The sequence below is a fragment of the Amia ocellicauda genome, chromosome 6, assembly GCF_036373705.1.
Source record: "Amia ocellicauda isolate fAmiCal2 chromosome 6, fAmiCal2.hap1, whole genome shotgun sequence".
Taxonomy (NCBI): Eukaryota; Metazoa; Chordata; class Actinopteri; order Amiiformes; family Amiidae; genus Amia; species Amia ocellicauda.
In genome coordinates this window covers 27,422,509-27,440,227 of record NC_089855.1, presented here as the reverse complement: position 1 = coordinate 27,440,227, position 17,719 = coordinate 27,422,509, and the positions used below count along the sequence as shown (strand labels likewise).

The 17,719-nt window shown below is 37.8% G+C and overlaps 1 protein-coding gene across 1 annotated transcript in view; it reads right to left on the bottom strand.

Moving 5' to 3' along the window:
- Positions 1 to 17,147, bottom strand: part of hs6st3b (heparan sulfate 6-O-sulfotransferase 3b) — a 133,189-nt gene extending 116,042 nt beyond the window's left edge. Inside the window, exon 1 of the mRNA XM_066706716.1 lies at positions 15,807 to 17,147. Coding sequence (XP_066562813.1) covers positions 15,807 to 16,351 — 545 coding nt within the window. The 5' untranslated portion in view covers positions 16,352 to 17,147. The remainder of the gene's footprint in view (positions 1 to 15,806) is intronic.
- Positions 17,148 to 17,719: the final 572 nt, after the last annotated feature.

Genomic DNA, 17,719 nt, shown 5'->3' with positions numbered 1-17,719 from the left:
TAAATTCCAAAAATATATAGCTCTTAAATTCCATCCATTTATTATTATTATTTTTTTTGTATTTGTGGAGAATGGCACCTTAATACATCCATCATCCAATGCAACACTGATCAGTTGTTAGCAGAGAGTTGACAGAGGGTGTTTTAACCCTTGTTTAATAAGCTTTCACAGTTTTTATTGTCTTCTATATATTTACTGGTTCACTAAATAATCCTTGACCATTTCAATTACACCCACGGGGCACAGACACGAATGTCAAAATAATGCAGATTTCTGCAGCGTGAGTAAAAGGGTAAAATTCAATTTGACATCTCATGTAAAATCGAATGTGAAAACATAAATAAAAAAAAACAACATGGAAATCTATAGCAGAGCACTAATGCAACACTAGAAGGATATCTGGATTGTTTTTATGCTGAAGGTTGCTGAGCACAAAGCAATAATAGAATAATGGCTTATTTGCACATATGCGAGGTGAAACAGGTGGAGAAAGTGGAAGCAGGGTGGTTTAGCATGCTTTAGTGAAGGGGTGCGTATAGTAAAGGCTGCTCTCTTTGGATCTGACACAATGAATAAAATATGATGTAAAGTATTATTCCACCAGAAGCAATGCAGACCTGTCTCTTTTCATACCTCAGTGCTTTAGTAATAATTTCCCATTATTACAGCTGTAGGTGTCTTATTTCTGTTATATACCCTTAGATCAAGAGATTGGAACCTCTATTTCTGCTACAGAAATAAAAAAAAGATTTGTTAGACACACAAAACACATTGTAATAATTCCTTATTTTACTACATTATTATTATTATTATTTATGAAAAAATGAAAATTGTCTCACAGCGATAAGATGACCGATCACTGCTAAGAAAAGAAGGAGGAAAACAAAACCTCATATGACTCAAGGTCCAAATTCAGATGGGAGAATGGCAAAGCAGACTTTAAAGCATAACCATACACTGAAATATTAAGCATTGCATTTTGTGGATATGCAGATTAAAACAAACACGCAGAGGACACTCCCGAGAGGATGGTTCATCAGGAATAAAAAGACTGTCTTAGTGGAATCCAAAGCCAGGTTAAAATTCAGACTGTGTCCCACCATTTTATGACACGAGCCTCCAGTGATATCAGAGGGTGGCGGCCAATGGGTTTCTCATCTTGCTGTTCGACAGAACTCGCTGGCTGGGAGCCGTCAGCGGGAGATGTGTCTGTCTTCCAGCCGCCACACTCACAGCGCTCTCTCTGTTCATTTCAGACCTGCAGTGACCCATCTTGTAACACGTCACTGCTTTCATGGGTCTGTTTCTAACTATTCAAAATTATAATTTGATAACGTGATCAGCAATTATTGATTTAAAAGAAACACAATCAACTAAACAAGACAGTAGAAAATAACTTGCCATGTCCTTATTACACAAATATATCAGGCAAGTTTGTAAAAGTACACATTCACATTTTTTGATATTTATATATCATACCTGCAAAAATGGCAAAATAATATCAGGAGTCTGGGTTTTCAAACTCTCCCTCCTAAGGTAAGTGTATACAAGTTAACACGTGTTAATTGCTCAATACATTCCTGTAATTACTTTCATAACCGTTAGCATCCATCCATCACTGTAGCACACCTCACTAGTTAACATGATTAGAAAATCATGTGAACAGAATCAGCTTATGAGAATATATTTGACATTAATATATAAGATATTGTAGAAGGAAAACAAAAAAAATTGAACATGGTGTATAGACAGACATGGGAACATTTGTTGCAGGTCTTGCATATTTCTGACGGATAACAAGAAAACAGCAGAGGCTTGGATACACTTCGTGTGCCGAGTATTTATATCAGTTTATTCCTCTTTCACAGTCACATTAATGTAAGTGCATTGTCTGAAGTCTCTAGATATTATGGAGCCATGTTGAGCCAAGTATGCAATGTCAGCCATTTGTTATATGTTAGGCAGTTAGTAAACTGAAGGGGTTTCCTGTTTACAACACAAACAGACGACATATCAATATAAATGTTCCTATAGAACAACAGCAGTACCAGTCTGGTGAAAATGCTGACACAGGCACTAAATAAATGGCCTTTTTCCATATGACAGCATAAAATTCATTACAAACTCTAATTAACCTTCTTTCTTAACTTTGGAAATCAGTGTGACAGCAATTCTCTGCTTGATACCTTGCCGCCAAATAGAGTTAAAAACAACTTTACCCTGAGGGGTTCTTCTAGTAAACCGCTTTGATTTGTGGTTGTACATAGTTTACAGAACTGCTGTCAATTATTAAACAAAGGACAAATCAGAATAAATCATTAAGTGAAAGAATCCATTGTCTTTTTTTTTTCAAGCTATCAAGGTGACTTCAAGGTATTTTTTAGCAAAGCATGCTTACCGAGACTGAAATCTCAAGGGTTATCCTGGAATAATTGCACATATGGTTCGTTTTAGTTAGAAAAATATAAGAACCGGCATTGGAAAAAAAAAAATAGAACATATTTTAGTAAATTAAAGATAACTCCCTTATTCAAAATTTAAAGCATTTACCTTACGCCAATATGATCATAAAATATTTCATTTTTTAAAATTTCAGTCATAATAAAGATAAAGGGACATATTTAATCAGAGTTGCCATTATAAAATATAGCCATTGCCGTGCAATAACTCTTAATTTAATACATGTCACTGCATGTACATGGAGGTGCATGTTTGGGGTGTTTAGTAAACACGGCTTTGCAAATGTCATTGCAGCACTACCACTACAAAGCAAATACAGGGACAGGAAGCATAAAAACTACCTTTAGTGCTGTCGGCATGCCAGAAAAAATACAGGATTGTTTTCAACAAAGATCCTGGTAAATGTTCTTCTCCCAAACATGCACTGAGGGTGTTCTCTCAGAAATTCTAGCACAGGGGGTATACCACATAAAATAATGTATCATGGCCACATTCATTCCTTTTTCATTAATTCATTATAGACCATCATCTTGAAATATACATTATTTATTTGCATTAAAACAAGATTCTGTACTTTAAGATACTTCTGAAACACAATTGGAAGTGCCAATAATTCATTTTTTCTCATGGGTTATCAAAAAATTAACATCATTTGCATTTATTTAATTACAAAATGCACAATTGAGCACATAATGGTGTAATGCTTGAAATGTTATAATTACTGTTAAGTTACTTGGCTGCTGGTTTGAAAGCAATAACAATAACATGATGCAATATTACAGAAAAATATGGTTTACCTACATACATCTGCATTTTGTTTAGCTCTGCACTTCTTTTCGAACCAAATCATCAAGATGCTATGTGTGCTAGGCCTCCATGGTCCCTAATGTTTGACATCAATAGTTATCAAGGGTATCGCAGACAGTGCTTAAAGGGTCTAGGTAACGATAAATGCTTATTTGAAATCATACCGAAAATGAACTTGCAGCCTAACACCATTTTTACTTCTGCTGGAGCTATAATTAATCTTGTAGTCACAACACTGCCACGGAGCATGTTTTGACTTGTCCGATTAACAGTGTTTGCTACCTATGCACAATTTTCGAAAGATGCGAGGCAAGAAAGAAAGAAAGGATGCATCACTTTATGTATGCCTGTGCACATTCCCTTGCAATTCACAGTTACATTCATATTCATAATGCTTCATTCAGCAAACATGCTCCATCCTGTCAAGGCTACTGTGACTGAATCTCCCTGGAGCTACAAACAGAGCATTTACTTGCCTCTTTGTTTTTCCAAACCAGTATCACACTCCATTGAAGCACATTGCAAGAATATCATTGATCGGCTATGACACACTTGACCTTTCAAAGTTTGCCTGGCTACATTGCGGCTCATTCGGCTGCATTTACCAAAGGCCACGCAGCACAGGGTCTCAGGGCATTCTGGTGTCATCCATAAGGCTGGATCTGAGAGCCTTACAGGATGACTTAACAAAAGAAGGGCAGACAGCTTTTGGAGAGCAGGACTCCTTAACAATATTTGGGTTCATACACCCAAATTTTCCTTGTAAACAAGTGCATTCATTAAAGCTCTGCAATTTAAAAGTAATTTTGTCTGAGTGGTCTACCTCCATCACCTTCCCAAAACCACTGAACTGGAGAAATATAATAATCTTTTTGTAAATGACAGAAAAGCAAAATCACGTTTTAACAGTATTTATTGCATTCAACCTGCATTATGAACCAACTGCTAATTAACTTGAACAGTTGTTTTTTTTCTGTTTCCTATAAACTGTTTCCACATTTCACCAAATTTTCATTAGTGGCATCAGTATTGGCATTCATCCAAAATAGCACTGCCCTACGTCTATGCCCTTTTTCATCAGACAGTCCCTACCAAACAAAGTACATTGTTTGTAATTATCTCCTGAAAAGGTGGCTAAAGACCTTCTCGTCTGTTAACGTTTTTCTAATTAAGTCCACTAAATTGAAAAACCTATATGACCTACAAGGAGTTTAGTCCTGTGTTTGGCATTATCTATAACCCCTTAGCTGGCTCTGCTCCCACTGTTTGCAGAGGCACAATATAAATAGTTATAAATGCTTTGTGCATGCAAGAGAAGTTTAATTTGTGGGCTTTTGATTCAAACTTTCTTTATTTTCTATTTATTTTGGAGGTGAGGGGGAATTAAACAACCTTTTTGTTTGTCTTTTTTGTTATCGACACATTACGCAACGTGAGAGTACTATTCCATTTCACAACTGAGAAGACAAAAGGTAACAGTAACATTTTAATAACAGTAATTAACAGTAATTGTATGCGCTTCTAGCTAACATTATGAATTGAGGTAATGAATTATGTCAGGAATATCTTTCATGCTAAACACTTTGAGGTACACAAATGAAGACTTAGCAAATATCTGAGACATCTCATTTGCAGTATGACTGGCAGGTAGGTGTAGGTGCGACTTATATTCCCCAATTCCGATTTCTAACATGAAACGAGCCCCGTCATTAACACAGAATTATTTACATGTCTCACAGAGTTAATTCAGTACACAACGCGCTACTGCATATACAGGAAGTCAGAATTGTGGAGTCACCAGGAAATTGTACTGAATGGCAACTAGGAAAAGAAGAACTATTTATGTGGAAAAGTTAAAGCCACCTCAAACTAAAATGCCCTTTCACTGTCTTTTAATGACAATCTAATCCAATCAAAATATCTCCCTCTGAACACAATAAGATACTCATTCTGTCACACAGCATGCATTGTGTTTTACCATCTGTTTTTGTCCATGATTTCTGAATCATCACCCTGAGCATATTTATAGTCTGGGGGGGGGGTCACACTTTTATGTAGCTCAACCCATACAATTTTAACTGGATTCCAGTCATAGGCCTGTGTAGGCTAGCACATCAGTTGGTTGTTGTTCTTTCCAATCTAAGCCATTTAGGCTGAGTGTGGCTATATATCTCAAAGACACCTCTTCCCTGCTTCCTTGATAAGTAGAACTTATTTAGGTGTTATCCTCTCTCTGTCTTTCCTGTTGATTTGTTTACACAGCTACCAGTGTTTCTGTATTTGTTGATTTAGGTTTGCAATCCTAAATATAAAACATGAATATGTCTTTGTAATAAGTCTTTGAGAAAACCCTTTAATTATGAGAACAGTAATGGATACACAGCCATACCAAGTTAGCACTTTTCCTGGATACAATTTAAGTTACCACACACCCTCGCACAGGTAATTGAATAAAGACTAAAAGCCTTGATATAGGTATTCATTTTTCTCTGGTCCCAATTATTTCTTGATGCTGTCTTCAGCCTTATGACTATGTAGTGTAGAAATGTAGACTCTATTGTGAGGGCTAATAGTCTCATGGGAGTTACTCAGGTAAATTGCCAATTAAACAAATACACTGTTATTCCCATTTATTTGCAAATAGATATTAAATGATTGCACCAATCTGTGGTTTGTTTATTACTATTTAAAAGAACTAAACAACAGATTGCATACTGTAACATGAAATGTACTGATAAGTAAACGACTAAAATCTATGACTGATTTCACCAGAGCATTTTTCAGTTTGTCTTAATAAGATTGGGCAGAGAAAAGGGTTAATATTCTTGTATTTGAAAATGCATTCCGTGTTTACAGTAATGTTTAAAAAGAGCAGTGCAGCAAGACAAGCAAGAGCCACTATCCTATCATGCTTATTTTAGAGAAAAATAACACAATGATGAAATTTTCATCATTGCAACACAACTTGGCTCATATGCTTTAAAGCGCTCCTCTAAGTGTTGTCAAAAATGATTTATTAGTGCCCAACAGTCTCTCTTTAGAGGTAACCATAAATATGCTCTTGGAATAGCTATTTGAGGCACATAAGAAGGAGAGAAGTGAAGACCGAAAGTACAAAATTGATGTTGCTGCTGTAAAATGAGATGCTGTCGCATCTACTGAGCAGTTTCTTGAATAAAGGAAACACTTGGCACTGCAGAAATAAATCATGTGTGCATGCCCTTGCAGTTTAAAGTGCTTTTTGTATTTTCAAATTCTTCAAAGGGAAAAGGGAATCCATTTCTGTGCACCAAATACTGTAGCTCCCGAATCCAGGATTAGTCATTTGGGTGGCAGGCACACCCAACAAAATGGTCATATTTTCTGAAAGAAGCACCTGTAAAATACAATCTATGCTTGTAATTTGCAGCTCCAATACACATCCCAGTGATGGAAAGATCTTATCCCAAACAGTCTGCTAACATCTACCATAAGTGTCATTATTTTAACCTGGAACTACTGCAGGCTATCAAGGCTATCATTTTGAAGGTACAGTAAAATGCCCTCTAGTACCCAAAATAGATTAAACTGAACCACAGGTTACAATATTACACAGGTTTTCAACCTAATCATGCTGAAAGGTCTATTATTTAATATCCCACCTTTAATCACTGAGCTTGAAGTTCCATAGTATGTAATTTATATTGTTAGATACCTTCATGACATGTTTTTCATTAAATCATTAATATCCCAAATCTTTGTTATGTTACAGGGTGAGTTTATCCATGACACAGCAGGGTCTCTCTTGCCTGCAGGGTGAAAGCTTCAAAATGTGTTTAAGTTATCAGAAGGTAAACATGAGGCAAGGAGCTGGAATGGGTGGATCAAATCTACAAGAAACCTGAGCTTCAAGAAAAAAAAAAAACTAAGGGGACAGACAATAAAGAGGGAATGTATACCGTAAAGATGGATCAATTGTTCAAAACCACAAGGTAATCGTGCTTTCCCACATTCAGAAACATTGAGAATGAGCAGTACAAAAATGTTCTAACGAAAGTATTCTGTGGTCCAGAGCAATAAACCCAAACACAAATGCAAAAATAATTTATAGATTACCCACAACTATTTATTTATACCAAATTACTTGTATTAATGTATTTCTTGTCTCTTTGGATACCTATATATATTATTTCCTGTGGCTTTTATTTTTATAATGCTAGTGAATGTGCTGCAACGGTTACAATAGTAACCAGTGTCAACAGCTGTCAAAAGATAGAAGCAACAAAAAATATAATGATTAGTTGTTTTGATTTATTATGAATGTGTTTGTTAGTTTGTTACAGTATATACTAGTACTTATAACACTGGATGTCTGTGCAACAAATTGCATCTCATCTCGCAAACATTCAACTCTGATTGCATGCAGAGTTTAAAATAACTCTTTTTAAATACTCTATACATTCAGTCTGGCACCACCCCAGTTACAAATAGAAACACAAGCCTTCTGTTGTCTAGAAACACAGATATACTTTATGATGGCCCATTAAAATGCCATTAGCACACTTAAATCATGTATTTAAAAGAGCTTGGTCCTCTGGCTAAGAAAAACATTAGATGTTTTTTTCTTTATGTTTAATGACCTCAGCTTAGAACAAACTGTACTCACTGCACAGGAGGCAGGATCTATTAAAGAATAAATATTGTTTAAATCCCTGCACATTTCGTATGCTAATCCTGTTGATAGTCCATTTATTGTTGGCATTGTGTAGACCTGTTAGGAAACGAGATTTGACTTGGATGTGGCTTTTATATTTTGGTTGGGTGGTGCATCTTGTACAAGTTGATGCCCAGATGCCACTATGCATTCATTGATTCATTTTTTTTATTATTATTATCACATTTAATGACATAATTAATTCAATATATTTTACTTTTCACAACAACAAAAGTGGGAAAGGCCTATCTTACTCCATGAAGGCCTGGCTTCAATATTCCTTCAGATACGAGCTCAATGATCCCCTGGAGTACAGCTTGATAAAAAAAAAGCGCTGAGCATACTGAGGCACAGCCAAACAAGGACAGACTAGCCAAGCTGAACCCAGTCCTTGACAACATCTGCTGTTTCTGTTCATCTGATGTAAACAGGATCAGGGAATATTCAACCCTCATGAACCCACATGGGACCATCCCTGCACAGAGGTTGGAAACAGATATGCAGAATTACATTGATATGGTTAATATACTTGGGTGGAACAAGGAATCCAATGTTATACAATGGCAAAAATCATCCTCCCATTTACTTGAATGGGTTATGAGTAGTCATGAATGTTTTTAAAAAATGAGTGTGTTTATCTTCAAGTTTTGTTCAGTTTCTAATTTATGTTCTCTAATGTATTATCCTATGATGATATATGAACTTGTTTATGCTGTCACTGTTGTAACTAGGGTTGTCACGATACTAGAATTTTGAACTTCAATACGATACGATTTCACGATACTCGGTACCAATTCGATAAAACGCAAAAAACGAAATAAAAAGAAATCGGTAATTTCTTTGGCGGACATAACAGAGCATTCCGTAACTGGTTTTATATAAATATCCATATGGGAATTTAATGTCCTTTTATTTGATATACAGAACATGAATGTAACACACACCAGTCATTATACAGACCAAAAATACAGTAAATAACAGGTAAATATATAGTCCTGTTGTGCTTCCTACAGTCTTGAGCAAAAGTTGATCCGTTAAACAATATTAATACTGGGTAGAGTAAAGATAAATCATTTATACTGTTTAACTTATGTTTTAATAGAAAGCCATGTCTGTTATGAATCTTAAATCTGTAATATTTTATAAATACATGTGCTATTTTAACATTTTTATGAATCAGTGAACACTAGAACCGCACAGCTGCATATTTTTGGTGGATTTTGCAATACAAAAGTAAATATCTCTGTGTATGTGAATTTCTCCCACTTATCTGTCCTTATATGTTACAAAAAAATGAATTAAATACCTATATGGCGTTTGCTGTAAACTCGTCAAATGTAATAAGTTATAAATACTTTCTTCAGCCGCCGGACCGCAGTTCATGCTGTAGGCTTGAATACAATAAACCCGACAATCTGGGCTTTGTAATGAACTCAGTCATTGTGAAATAATTTGTATCCTGTTGAGAGCTGAAACACATAAATGTCTACACATACACCGATCAGCCATAACATTATGACCACTGACAGGTGAAGTGAATAACACTGATAATCTCATTATCGTGGCACCTGTCAGTGGGTGGGATATATTAGGCAGCAAGTGAACATTTTGTCCTCAAAGTTGATGTGTTAGAAGCAGGAAAAATGGGCAAGCGTAAGGATCTGAGCGACTTTGACAAGGGCCACATTGTGATGGCTAGACGACTGGGTCAGAGCATCTCCAAAACTGCAGCTCTTGTGGGGTGTTCCCGGTCTGCAGTGGTCAGTACCTATCAAAAGTGGTCCAAGGAAGGAAAAGCGGTGAACCGGCGACAGAGTCATGGGCGGCCAAGGCTCATTGATGCACGTGGGGGGTGAAGGCTGGCCCGTGTGGTCCGATCCAACAGACGAGCTACTGTAGTTCAAATTGCTGAAAAAGTGAATGCTGGTTCTGATAGAAAGGTGTCAGAACACACAGTGCATCGCAGTTTGTTGCGTATGGGGCTGCGTAGCCGCAGACCAGTCAGGGTGCCCATGCTGACCCCTGTCCACTGCCGAAAGCGCATACAATGGGCACGTGAGCATCAGAACTGGACCATGGAGCAATGGAAGAAGGTGGCCTGGTCTGGTGAATCATGAGTTCAAGGTGTTGACTTGGCCTCCAAATTCCCCAGATCTCAATCCAATCGAGCATCTGTGGGATGTGCTGAACAAACAAGTCCGATCCATGGAGGCCCCACCTCGCAGCTTACAGGACTTAAAGGATCTGATGCTAACGTCTTGGTGCCAGATACCACAGCACACCTTCAGAGGTCTAGTGGAGTCCATGCCTCGACAGGTCAGGGCTGTTTTGGCGGCAAAAGGGGACCTACACAATATTAGGCAAGTAGTCATAATGTTATGGCTGATCGGTGTATATTCATGTATTATTATCATTATTTATTTTATTAACAGATTACACAAAATATACACAATTGGAGAATCACACCTGATCTAGCTCTCATCTGCCTGTCCTCTCATTGGCTCATCAAGTTTCTAACTTTCCTGTGGAATTCACTCTTGATCTCGTTGCAGACCCAGGTCTCTGGATCAATGCCTTGATCAGTCACTGTCTGATCATGTGCTCATTATTTTGTATCAGGTGCGGCTGGCAATAGGCTGGCTGCTGTTAGCGTTTATTAGACTGTGCTGTTGACACTACAATTCAGTATCTACAGGACTGAAATGCCCCTCATCCAGCGCTGCAAATGGAGTAAAGACACTGCCAGGTTGCTAAATGCAACACAGACAGACCTGTTGATGTTTTGTTGAAATGCAGTCTGTGGTAAATGCACTGCAGTGTTGAAAAGCTTGTTGCTGCATTGATGTAGCAGCTTTATACAGACAGTCAAACCTATTTCAAAGCGATTACACATTGCATATGTTATATTTTAATTTGATGCTATTTTTATAACTGGTTGTTTATGTTTGTTAATTGTATGTGTGTTAACTTATGTGCATACTGATTTCTACAGTTTATTGTGTAAAATCTATTATTAGTTTGTACATGTTTATTAGCCTATATCCACTCATTTTGAAAAAAAAAAAAAACGTTAAAAATATTAAGTTTAATGCAACTCTTTATTTTTCATTTTCATCACACAGCTGTTTTATAAAGGAGACACACATTTTGCGGGTGCGGTGGCTGTATTTAATCCGAAATCTCGGCGGTTCTAGTGTTAAGAGCTCACCGAATGTAATCAGTCCAATCAATACCAAACTGAACAAAAATACTACAGAAAAGTAGTGCAATGTCTCTGCGAATTGTGATAATCCAGGATTTCCTTTTGTTTGTCTACTGGAAATCTGTGAAATGACAGGGTTTTAAATCTGTCATAATCTGAATCACTCACATGGCTAGGAACACAACAGTGATACACGTTTGTTTTTCGCTTTCAGAGACCGTGAATAAGGTCCATCGGTTACAACATCGGCTGCATCTTCTTTGTTTCCACCTGAGGTGTATGGTGTCACTGCTCGGTGAAAGACGCATTAGACGCAATTTTCGTTATACAAGTAGAGTGCTCCGATACTTCGATATTACCGAATGCATAGCTGAGAACCGTTTCTGAAATTTGGTATCGCGGTAGTATCGAAGTATCTGTATTTTTGACAACCCTAGTTGTAACAGCACTACACTTTTGGGCAGATAGGTATCTCACAATTGCTTCTTTTGATCTTTTGTCTTTATCTTTTTGATTTATAATGAATTAACTTTCCATTTATTATTCTAACATGGCACTCCCACAGCATTATTGCAAATATCTTCTGTCTCCTCCATCGTTTTTGTACTTTTTTGTTTACAAAATTGACAAAGATGCACTTGCAAGATGTAACACCTCTTACACAATAAGAAACACCATGCACACAACTTAACTTTTCTACCTACTCTAACATCCCTTTCACCATTTTTAAAAATATGTATCATCTGTCTTACTCAAGAAAAGACACTCAAGAAAATAGCACAAAAAGCTAGACTTATCTACATGCTTTGTTCGGGCCCACTATAGTTTCCTACACAGGGTACAGCTGCATGAACTTAACAAAAACAATGCCCAACCACTGTGTTTCAGTGCTGGATCTGAAGGGACCCCCTGCATGTGCGGAAACAGATAGACCAGTTATCTTAACACCTCTTTCAAACTGTGGCGAACTGCAGTGGGGTATTTTGATGCAGACTGCTGCCCACTGGCGAGGTCATTAAACTTCTGACAGGACTGAGATTTATTCCCTCACCTCCAGAAATGAAAGGCTAATAATCTAATCAATCATCCAGGCTTGTGTAGCCGCATTTCTATGTTAATGCTTTACAGCTCTACTTTCTTTAATTAAATGTAGTCTGTCTTTTTAAAGTTTTATGGCCAAAGTGGGAGAAACTAGCAGACATCCTTAATATGCAGATGTGTTTCTTGTAAAAGATAACAATAGCCTCCACATTTAGTCTTATGGTTAATAAATAAAGGATAAGTTAGTGAGGGAATGATGGCGTACACTCAGTAGCTTTCAATACATATACATAGAAAGTGAAGAAAGTGAAGTATAGCATCTGACAAATAGATACATATTTCATAATGCAAGATGTTCAAGTGTTTTCATACCCTGTAAGTATGTTGAAAATATATAATTTAAATGTAATCTTGCTACACCTTTTACTTATCTGGGAGACAATACAGAAGCTCCCAGGGGACACATCATGAATGTCATTGGGTTTAAAAGGAGAACATGCACATACACAATCCATTAGTACCAACCTTCAGTATGGGGAAAGTCAAGGAGAAGAGACATAAATAGTAGACGCTTGACCGGCCAAAAACATTTGAATTATTCTCCATAATCAACAGGGACTATGTTTTGTGGTCAGATGTGGTCAGTACCAAAATTGAACATTTTGGAAATGCAGCCTATCTGGAGCCCCAACAAAATATGATAATCGAGATATGACATCAAGAACATGATCCTCACTTTGAAGCATGGAAATGGACCTGTTGTGCATCCTCCTACAGCCCATGCTAGATTCGAGGGATGGATGGATGGATGGATGGATTACTAAATATAACAGGATATTTTAGTCACAAAACTGGGGCACGCTGTCAAAAAGAACAAGACTGGCCACAAATGGACTTTCCAGCATGACAACGAGGGCAAAATCAATGTTCTTGATTGGCCGTCACAATCTTTCTCCTGAATCCAATAAGCCATATGAAAAAAATCTATATGCCATAAGCACGAGCTGCACAACTTGCAGAAGTTCTGCATAGAGGATCCATTGAATCTCCCAATCAACCACCCTATTAAAATGAGCAATATTTGATGTACAGACAGGTGACAAATTAAAGGAAATACTTGAATGAGTGGAGGAACATAACGAAAGCAGATGCCTCCAAACAGGTGTACTGCATGATACACTTAAGCAATTAACATCATATCATGCTCTGTGGCATGAATAAAAATGCTAAGCAGGCCCAGCTGACCTCAATTTTGGATCAAGATGGCAAGAGGAGAGTTCAGTGGTGCATAAATGGAGTGTTTGATGAGTTTGAAAATGAAGTTAATCATGCTATGGCCTTCGCAATCACCAGAACTCAACCCAACTGAACACCTATGGGAGATTTTGGACCAACGTGTTAGACAGCGCTCTCTACCACCATCATCAAAACCCCAAATGAGGGAATATCTTTTGGAAGAATGGTGTTCATCCCTCCAGTAGAGTCCAGAGACTCGTAGAATCTGTGCCAAGAGCATTAAAGCTGTTTTGGCTGCTCGTGGTGGCACAACACCTTACTGAGACACTTTAAGTAGTTTTTTCCTTTAATTTGTCACCCATCTGTATGTGATGATGATTTTTAACGTAACATCTGGATTTAAGTGTATGCCTCCAAAAGTATGACCCTGCCTTTTCTACAGAAGAAAATGTCCAAACTGCCACAGCCCTCAGCAAACAGCTCTATTATTGAATTACTACACCAGAAGCATTTGATACTCTTCCTTCAAAACCCTTAAAACCCTGTGTGTGAAAGTCTCCCATTCATTGTTATAGATATTAGACTTCATCAATGGCTGTTGGAGAGAATCTTGTCACTATCTAGCAATGGCATTCTACAGTATCACATTAGAGCTGTTTGCACAATACCAATACTGGCAACACATGGAAAATGTGATGGATTGTCTTACATAAGAACTTGAATCTGTGGGTTTGACGGAAGAAGGCTACTGCTACAAAAATGGAGTCACAATTTCCTTACACATCTCTACAACACTGTTATTTGAATGTGTGGAATCCACAAGTAATATGGGTATATGATTGTTTGATTGTTTGTTTATATATATATATATATATATATATATATATATATATATATATGTGTATATATATGTATATATATATGTATATGTATATGTATATATATATGTATATGTATATGTATATGTATATATGTATATATATGTATATGTATATATATATGTGTATATATGTATATGTATATATGTATGTATATATATATATATATGTATATATGTATATATATATGTATATATATATATATATATATATATGTATATATATATATATATATATATATATATATATATATATATATATATATATGTATATATATATATGTATATATATACGATTATAACACATAACACTTTGTTCAGTGTTTTAATCGAGAATTCTGTTTCAGGGCCATTTTAAATACAACCACTACCAAATGGGTCACTATACCTCAATCAACTTTCTCTGAAAAATGGCTGTATACATAAACTTGTAATAATGGCTACTAAATTAAGTGTGGTTCATTGTATACATGGTAGGGCTATCACAATGTTACAAGTATTAGTTTTTAATGTTGTTGGAACCAGAGTTTCTCTTAATTATAATTAATCATCTTTCATTATATTTTAAGTGCACTTACTTACTTTGAAACTGATGACTATGAAGATACACGCTATATAATTCAAATTATGTAATTTAAAAGTAACCTATTCTCAAAATTAATGGGTCGGATTTAACGACAAATTTAACTGGCGTAACAATATTCACTTACAATTGTGTCTGCAAGACATACTTAAAATTATAGTTTGCCTTATTTTACTGTGCACGCATGCTAACAAGTTTTTTCTTAGGGACGTTTTATGTTATGCATTAAATCCCCAATAATGCTATTCGTTTAATTTGTGATTTAAAGATTAATTCATTTTTAAGCGACGCTCTAATCTTTACTTTTTAATTAAATTTAATTATTCATGGTTTCAGTTAAAAAGTGATTGATTCATTCTTCTTCTATCAAATAACTACTCAGGAAGCTATCATGAACTACAATAGCGTATCTTCCGCTCTCTGTGTTAATTATATAACACCAAACTGCTGCGCTTCCAGGCAGTCAGCCACACCAAGACAAAGGTCGAGTTCGTGTAGCCAGATGTCCGCAGTTCTGCGCAGATCTCATTGGTGGAGCCGCGCAGATCCGGGCAGAACTGCGGAAAGCTGCGCTACACGAACGCGACCGAAGTGTAAACCTTCAAAACGAAAACCGTGGTATCATATAGTGACTAAGAAGCATATTTAGCATAGTCTGTTTTGATCCAATTGAAGATTGTGGTTATAACAGTGCTTTGGGAACAATGCACATTGAAATATGTGCAAACACCCAATAAGTATAGCGACCGACATCCTAATTGGCAATTCAATGATGTTGAATAAACCCAGATGTGAAACCACCGGTCCTAGTTTGCACAGGTTCAATTACACTGGAAATGTAAACCACCAAGGCACACTCAGTCAAGCTCAGGAATAAACAGAAGATGAACCCCACACAGATCCTCACCTCCGGATCTTCTGGGCTTCCTTTTTGTCCATGATGACCGGCACGCAGTTGGTCAGCTCGGTCCAGTCGGCGTGCAGACCGCAGCTCCAGCCGGTGGAGAATCGGGAGAACAGCCAGGACTCCTGTTTGCCGGGTCGGTGACAGGTGCATTTCTTCTGGCCGGGTTTGCAATCGCACGGCTGCTCCAGACGGATATTCCTCACCAGATGCCTGCCAAACGTGGTCCCCCCCGTCTTCTGGATGTGCAGGAACACAATCACATCGTCCCCCTTGATGTTGAAATCCACGTACCGCTTCAGGTCTTTCTCGGTGAAGTTGAATCTGGGCACGAATTTGGGAGGGCAGTCTTCTTCCAGCTCTTGGTCTCGGTAGAAATCGGCGCTCGGCGGAGACTGGGTTGTTGGAGGAGTGATGCCCCTCAACTTCTCCCCGGTCCTGAAGTGGCAAGAGTTGCTGCCAGCTGGACAGATATACTGATAACCTATCATCACAAACAGCACGGCTAAAATGGGAACCAGGATCAGCTTATTGGATTTATCATCCATGATAACGGGACAGGTTTTTTCATGTCATTAGTATGAACAGCAGTAAGCACTTCTCTCAACACCAACTCTCAACTCCATGTCCAAAACTGTTGACGTCCCACTCCAACAGCGTTGCATATTCCCCGGGAACAACTGTGATCGTGGACCTCCTTGCCATAGACATAACACCAGGAAACGAATCAAAGTTCAAGACACCCACAGATTGGGTTATTGTATAATGCACAGCATATTTAAGACAAACAGTTATCAATTCGCGTTTAATGTCTTATAGCAGATTATTAAAAACAGCTCAAATGAGCGCACACAGAACATCCAACCTTAAAATGACTTGTAAACGTCCGGCGTGACAAGCGGCGTAAACTCACACCTGAAGCGTGCCATTTAACATCCCAGTCTTACACCAGTCCCGACACATATTTAACGGGTTTTTCTTTTAGGATTAATCATGTCTTGCTCTCTCTCCACGGGAAGTCAAACACAGAAGCACATGAAGCTCTCCGGCTATACAAAAGCAGTCTCGTCCTGCACATGTCACTTTCTCCTCACAGAAGTGTGGAGCAGAGCCAGGAGCTCAGGTCTGCAGCTCACGCAGTCTGTAGGGGCTGTCAGGAAGCACCGAAAGACTCATTGCCGTTTCAAATTGCAGTTGGAAATGATTCCCCGCACACCGAGCAATGACGCCTGCCTGTCGTGTGCCGCAACTTTATTCCCTGGAAGTCTGACATTCCTCAGACAATACCGTATCTACTGCAGCAGCGTCTACTATCTACTCAGCTCCGTGTTAACACCCAGTCTGGACAGGCAAACAAGCACCCATGCTCACACATTTATCAGAAAGCAATTGAAGACAGGGCTGCTTCAGTCACATGCAATTAGCCAATGGTTAAACTCATGCTATGCAAACTCAGCCAATCGGGATTCAAATATTTACATGCCATCCAATGGCCACCTGAACAAAAAATATAAAAGTGCTAAATCCCATGTTGTCGGCCAATGAAACATTAGAAGCGGCGGGACACTGCCCAATGCGAGAACCGAACCCAGGCACAGGAGGACCGCGATCTAATTCGCATCGACTAGGTTTCGCTGGCTAGAGCTGGAGGACAAGAGGAATTATTGTGCCTTGTGTTTGAAAAACACAAGAACTGACTATACATTCAAGCCTGAATCCTTGTAGTGCACAGACAGTAATTTAGGGTAAATGTAATACTGGTATCAGATATGTAATAGTTTTAAACGCCAAGCAAATATATTCAAATATTTGTGTTGAGACCTCATATTTCAAGTAGGCTAGTGAACGAATGCCTCATATTAAAAAAAAAAAAAATGAATTACGTAAAAGCGGGATATGCATTGATAACTGCAGCT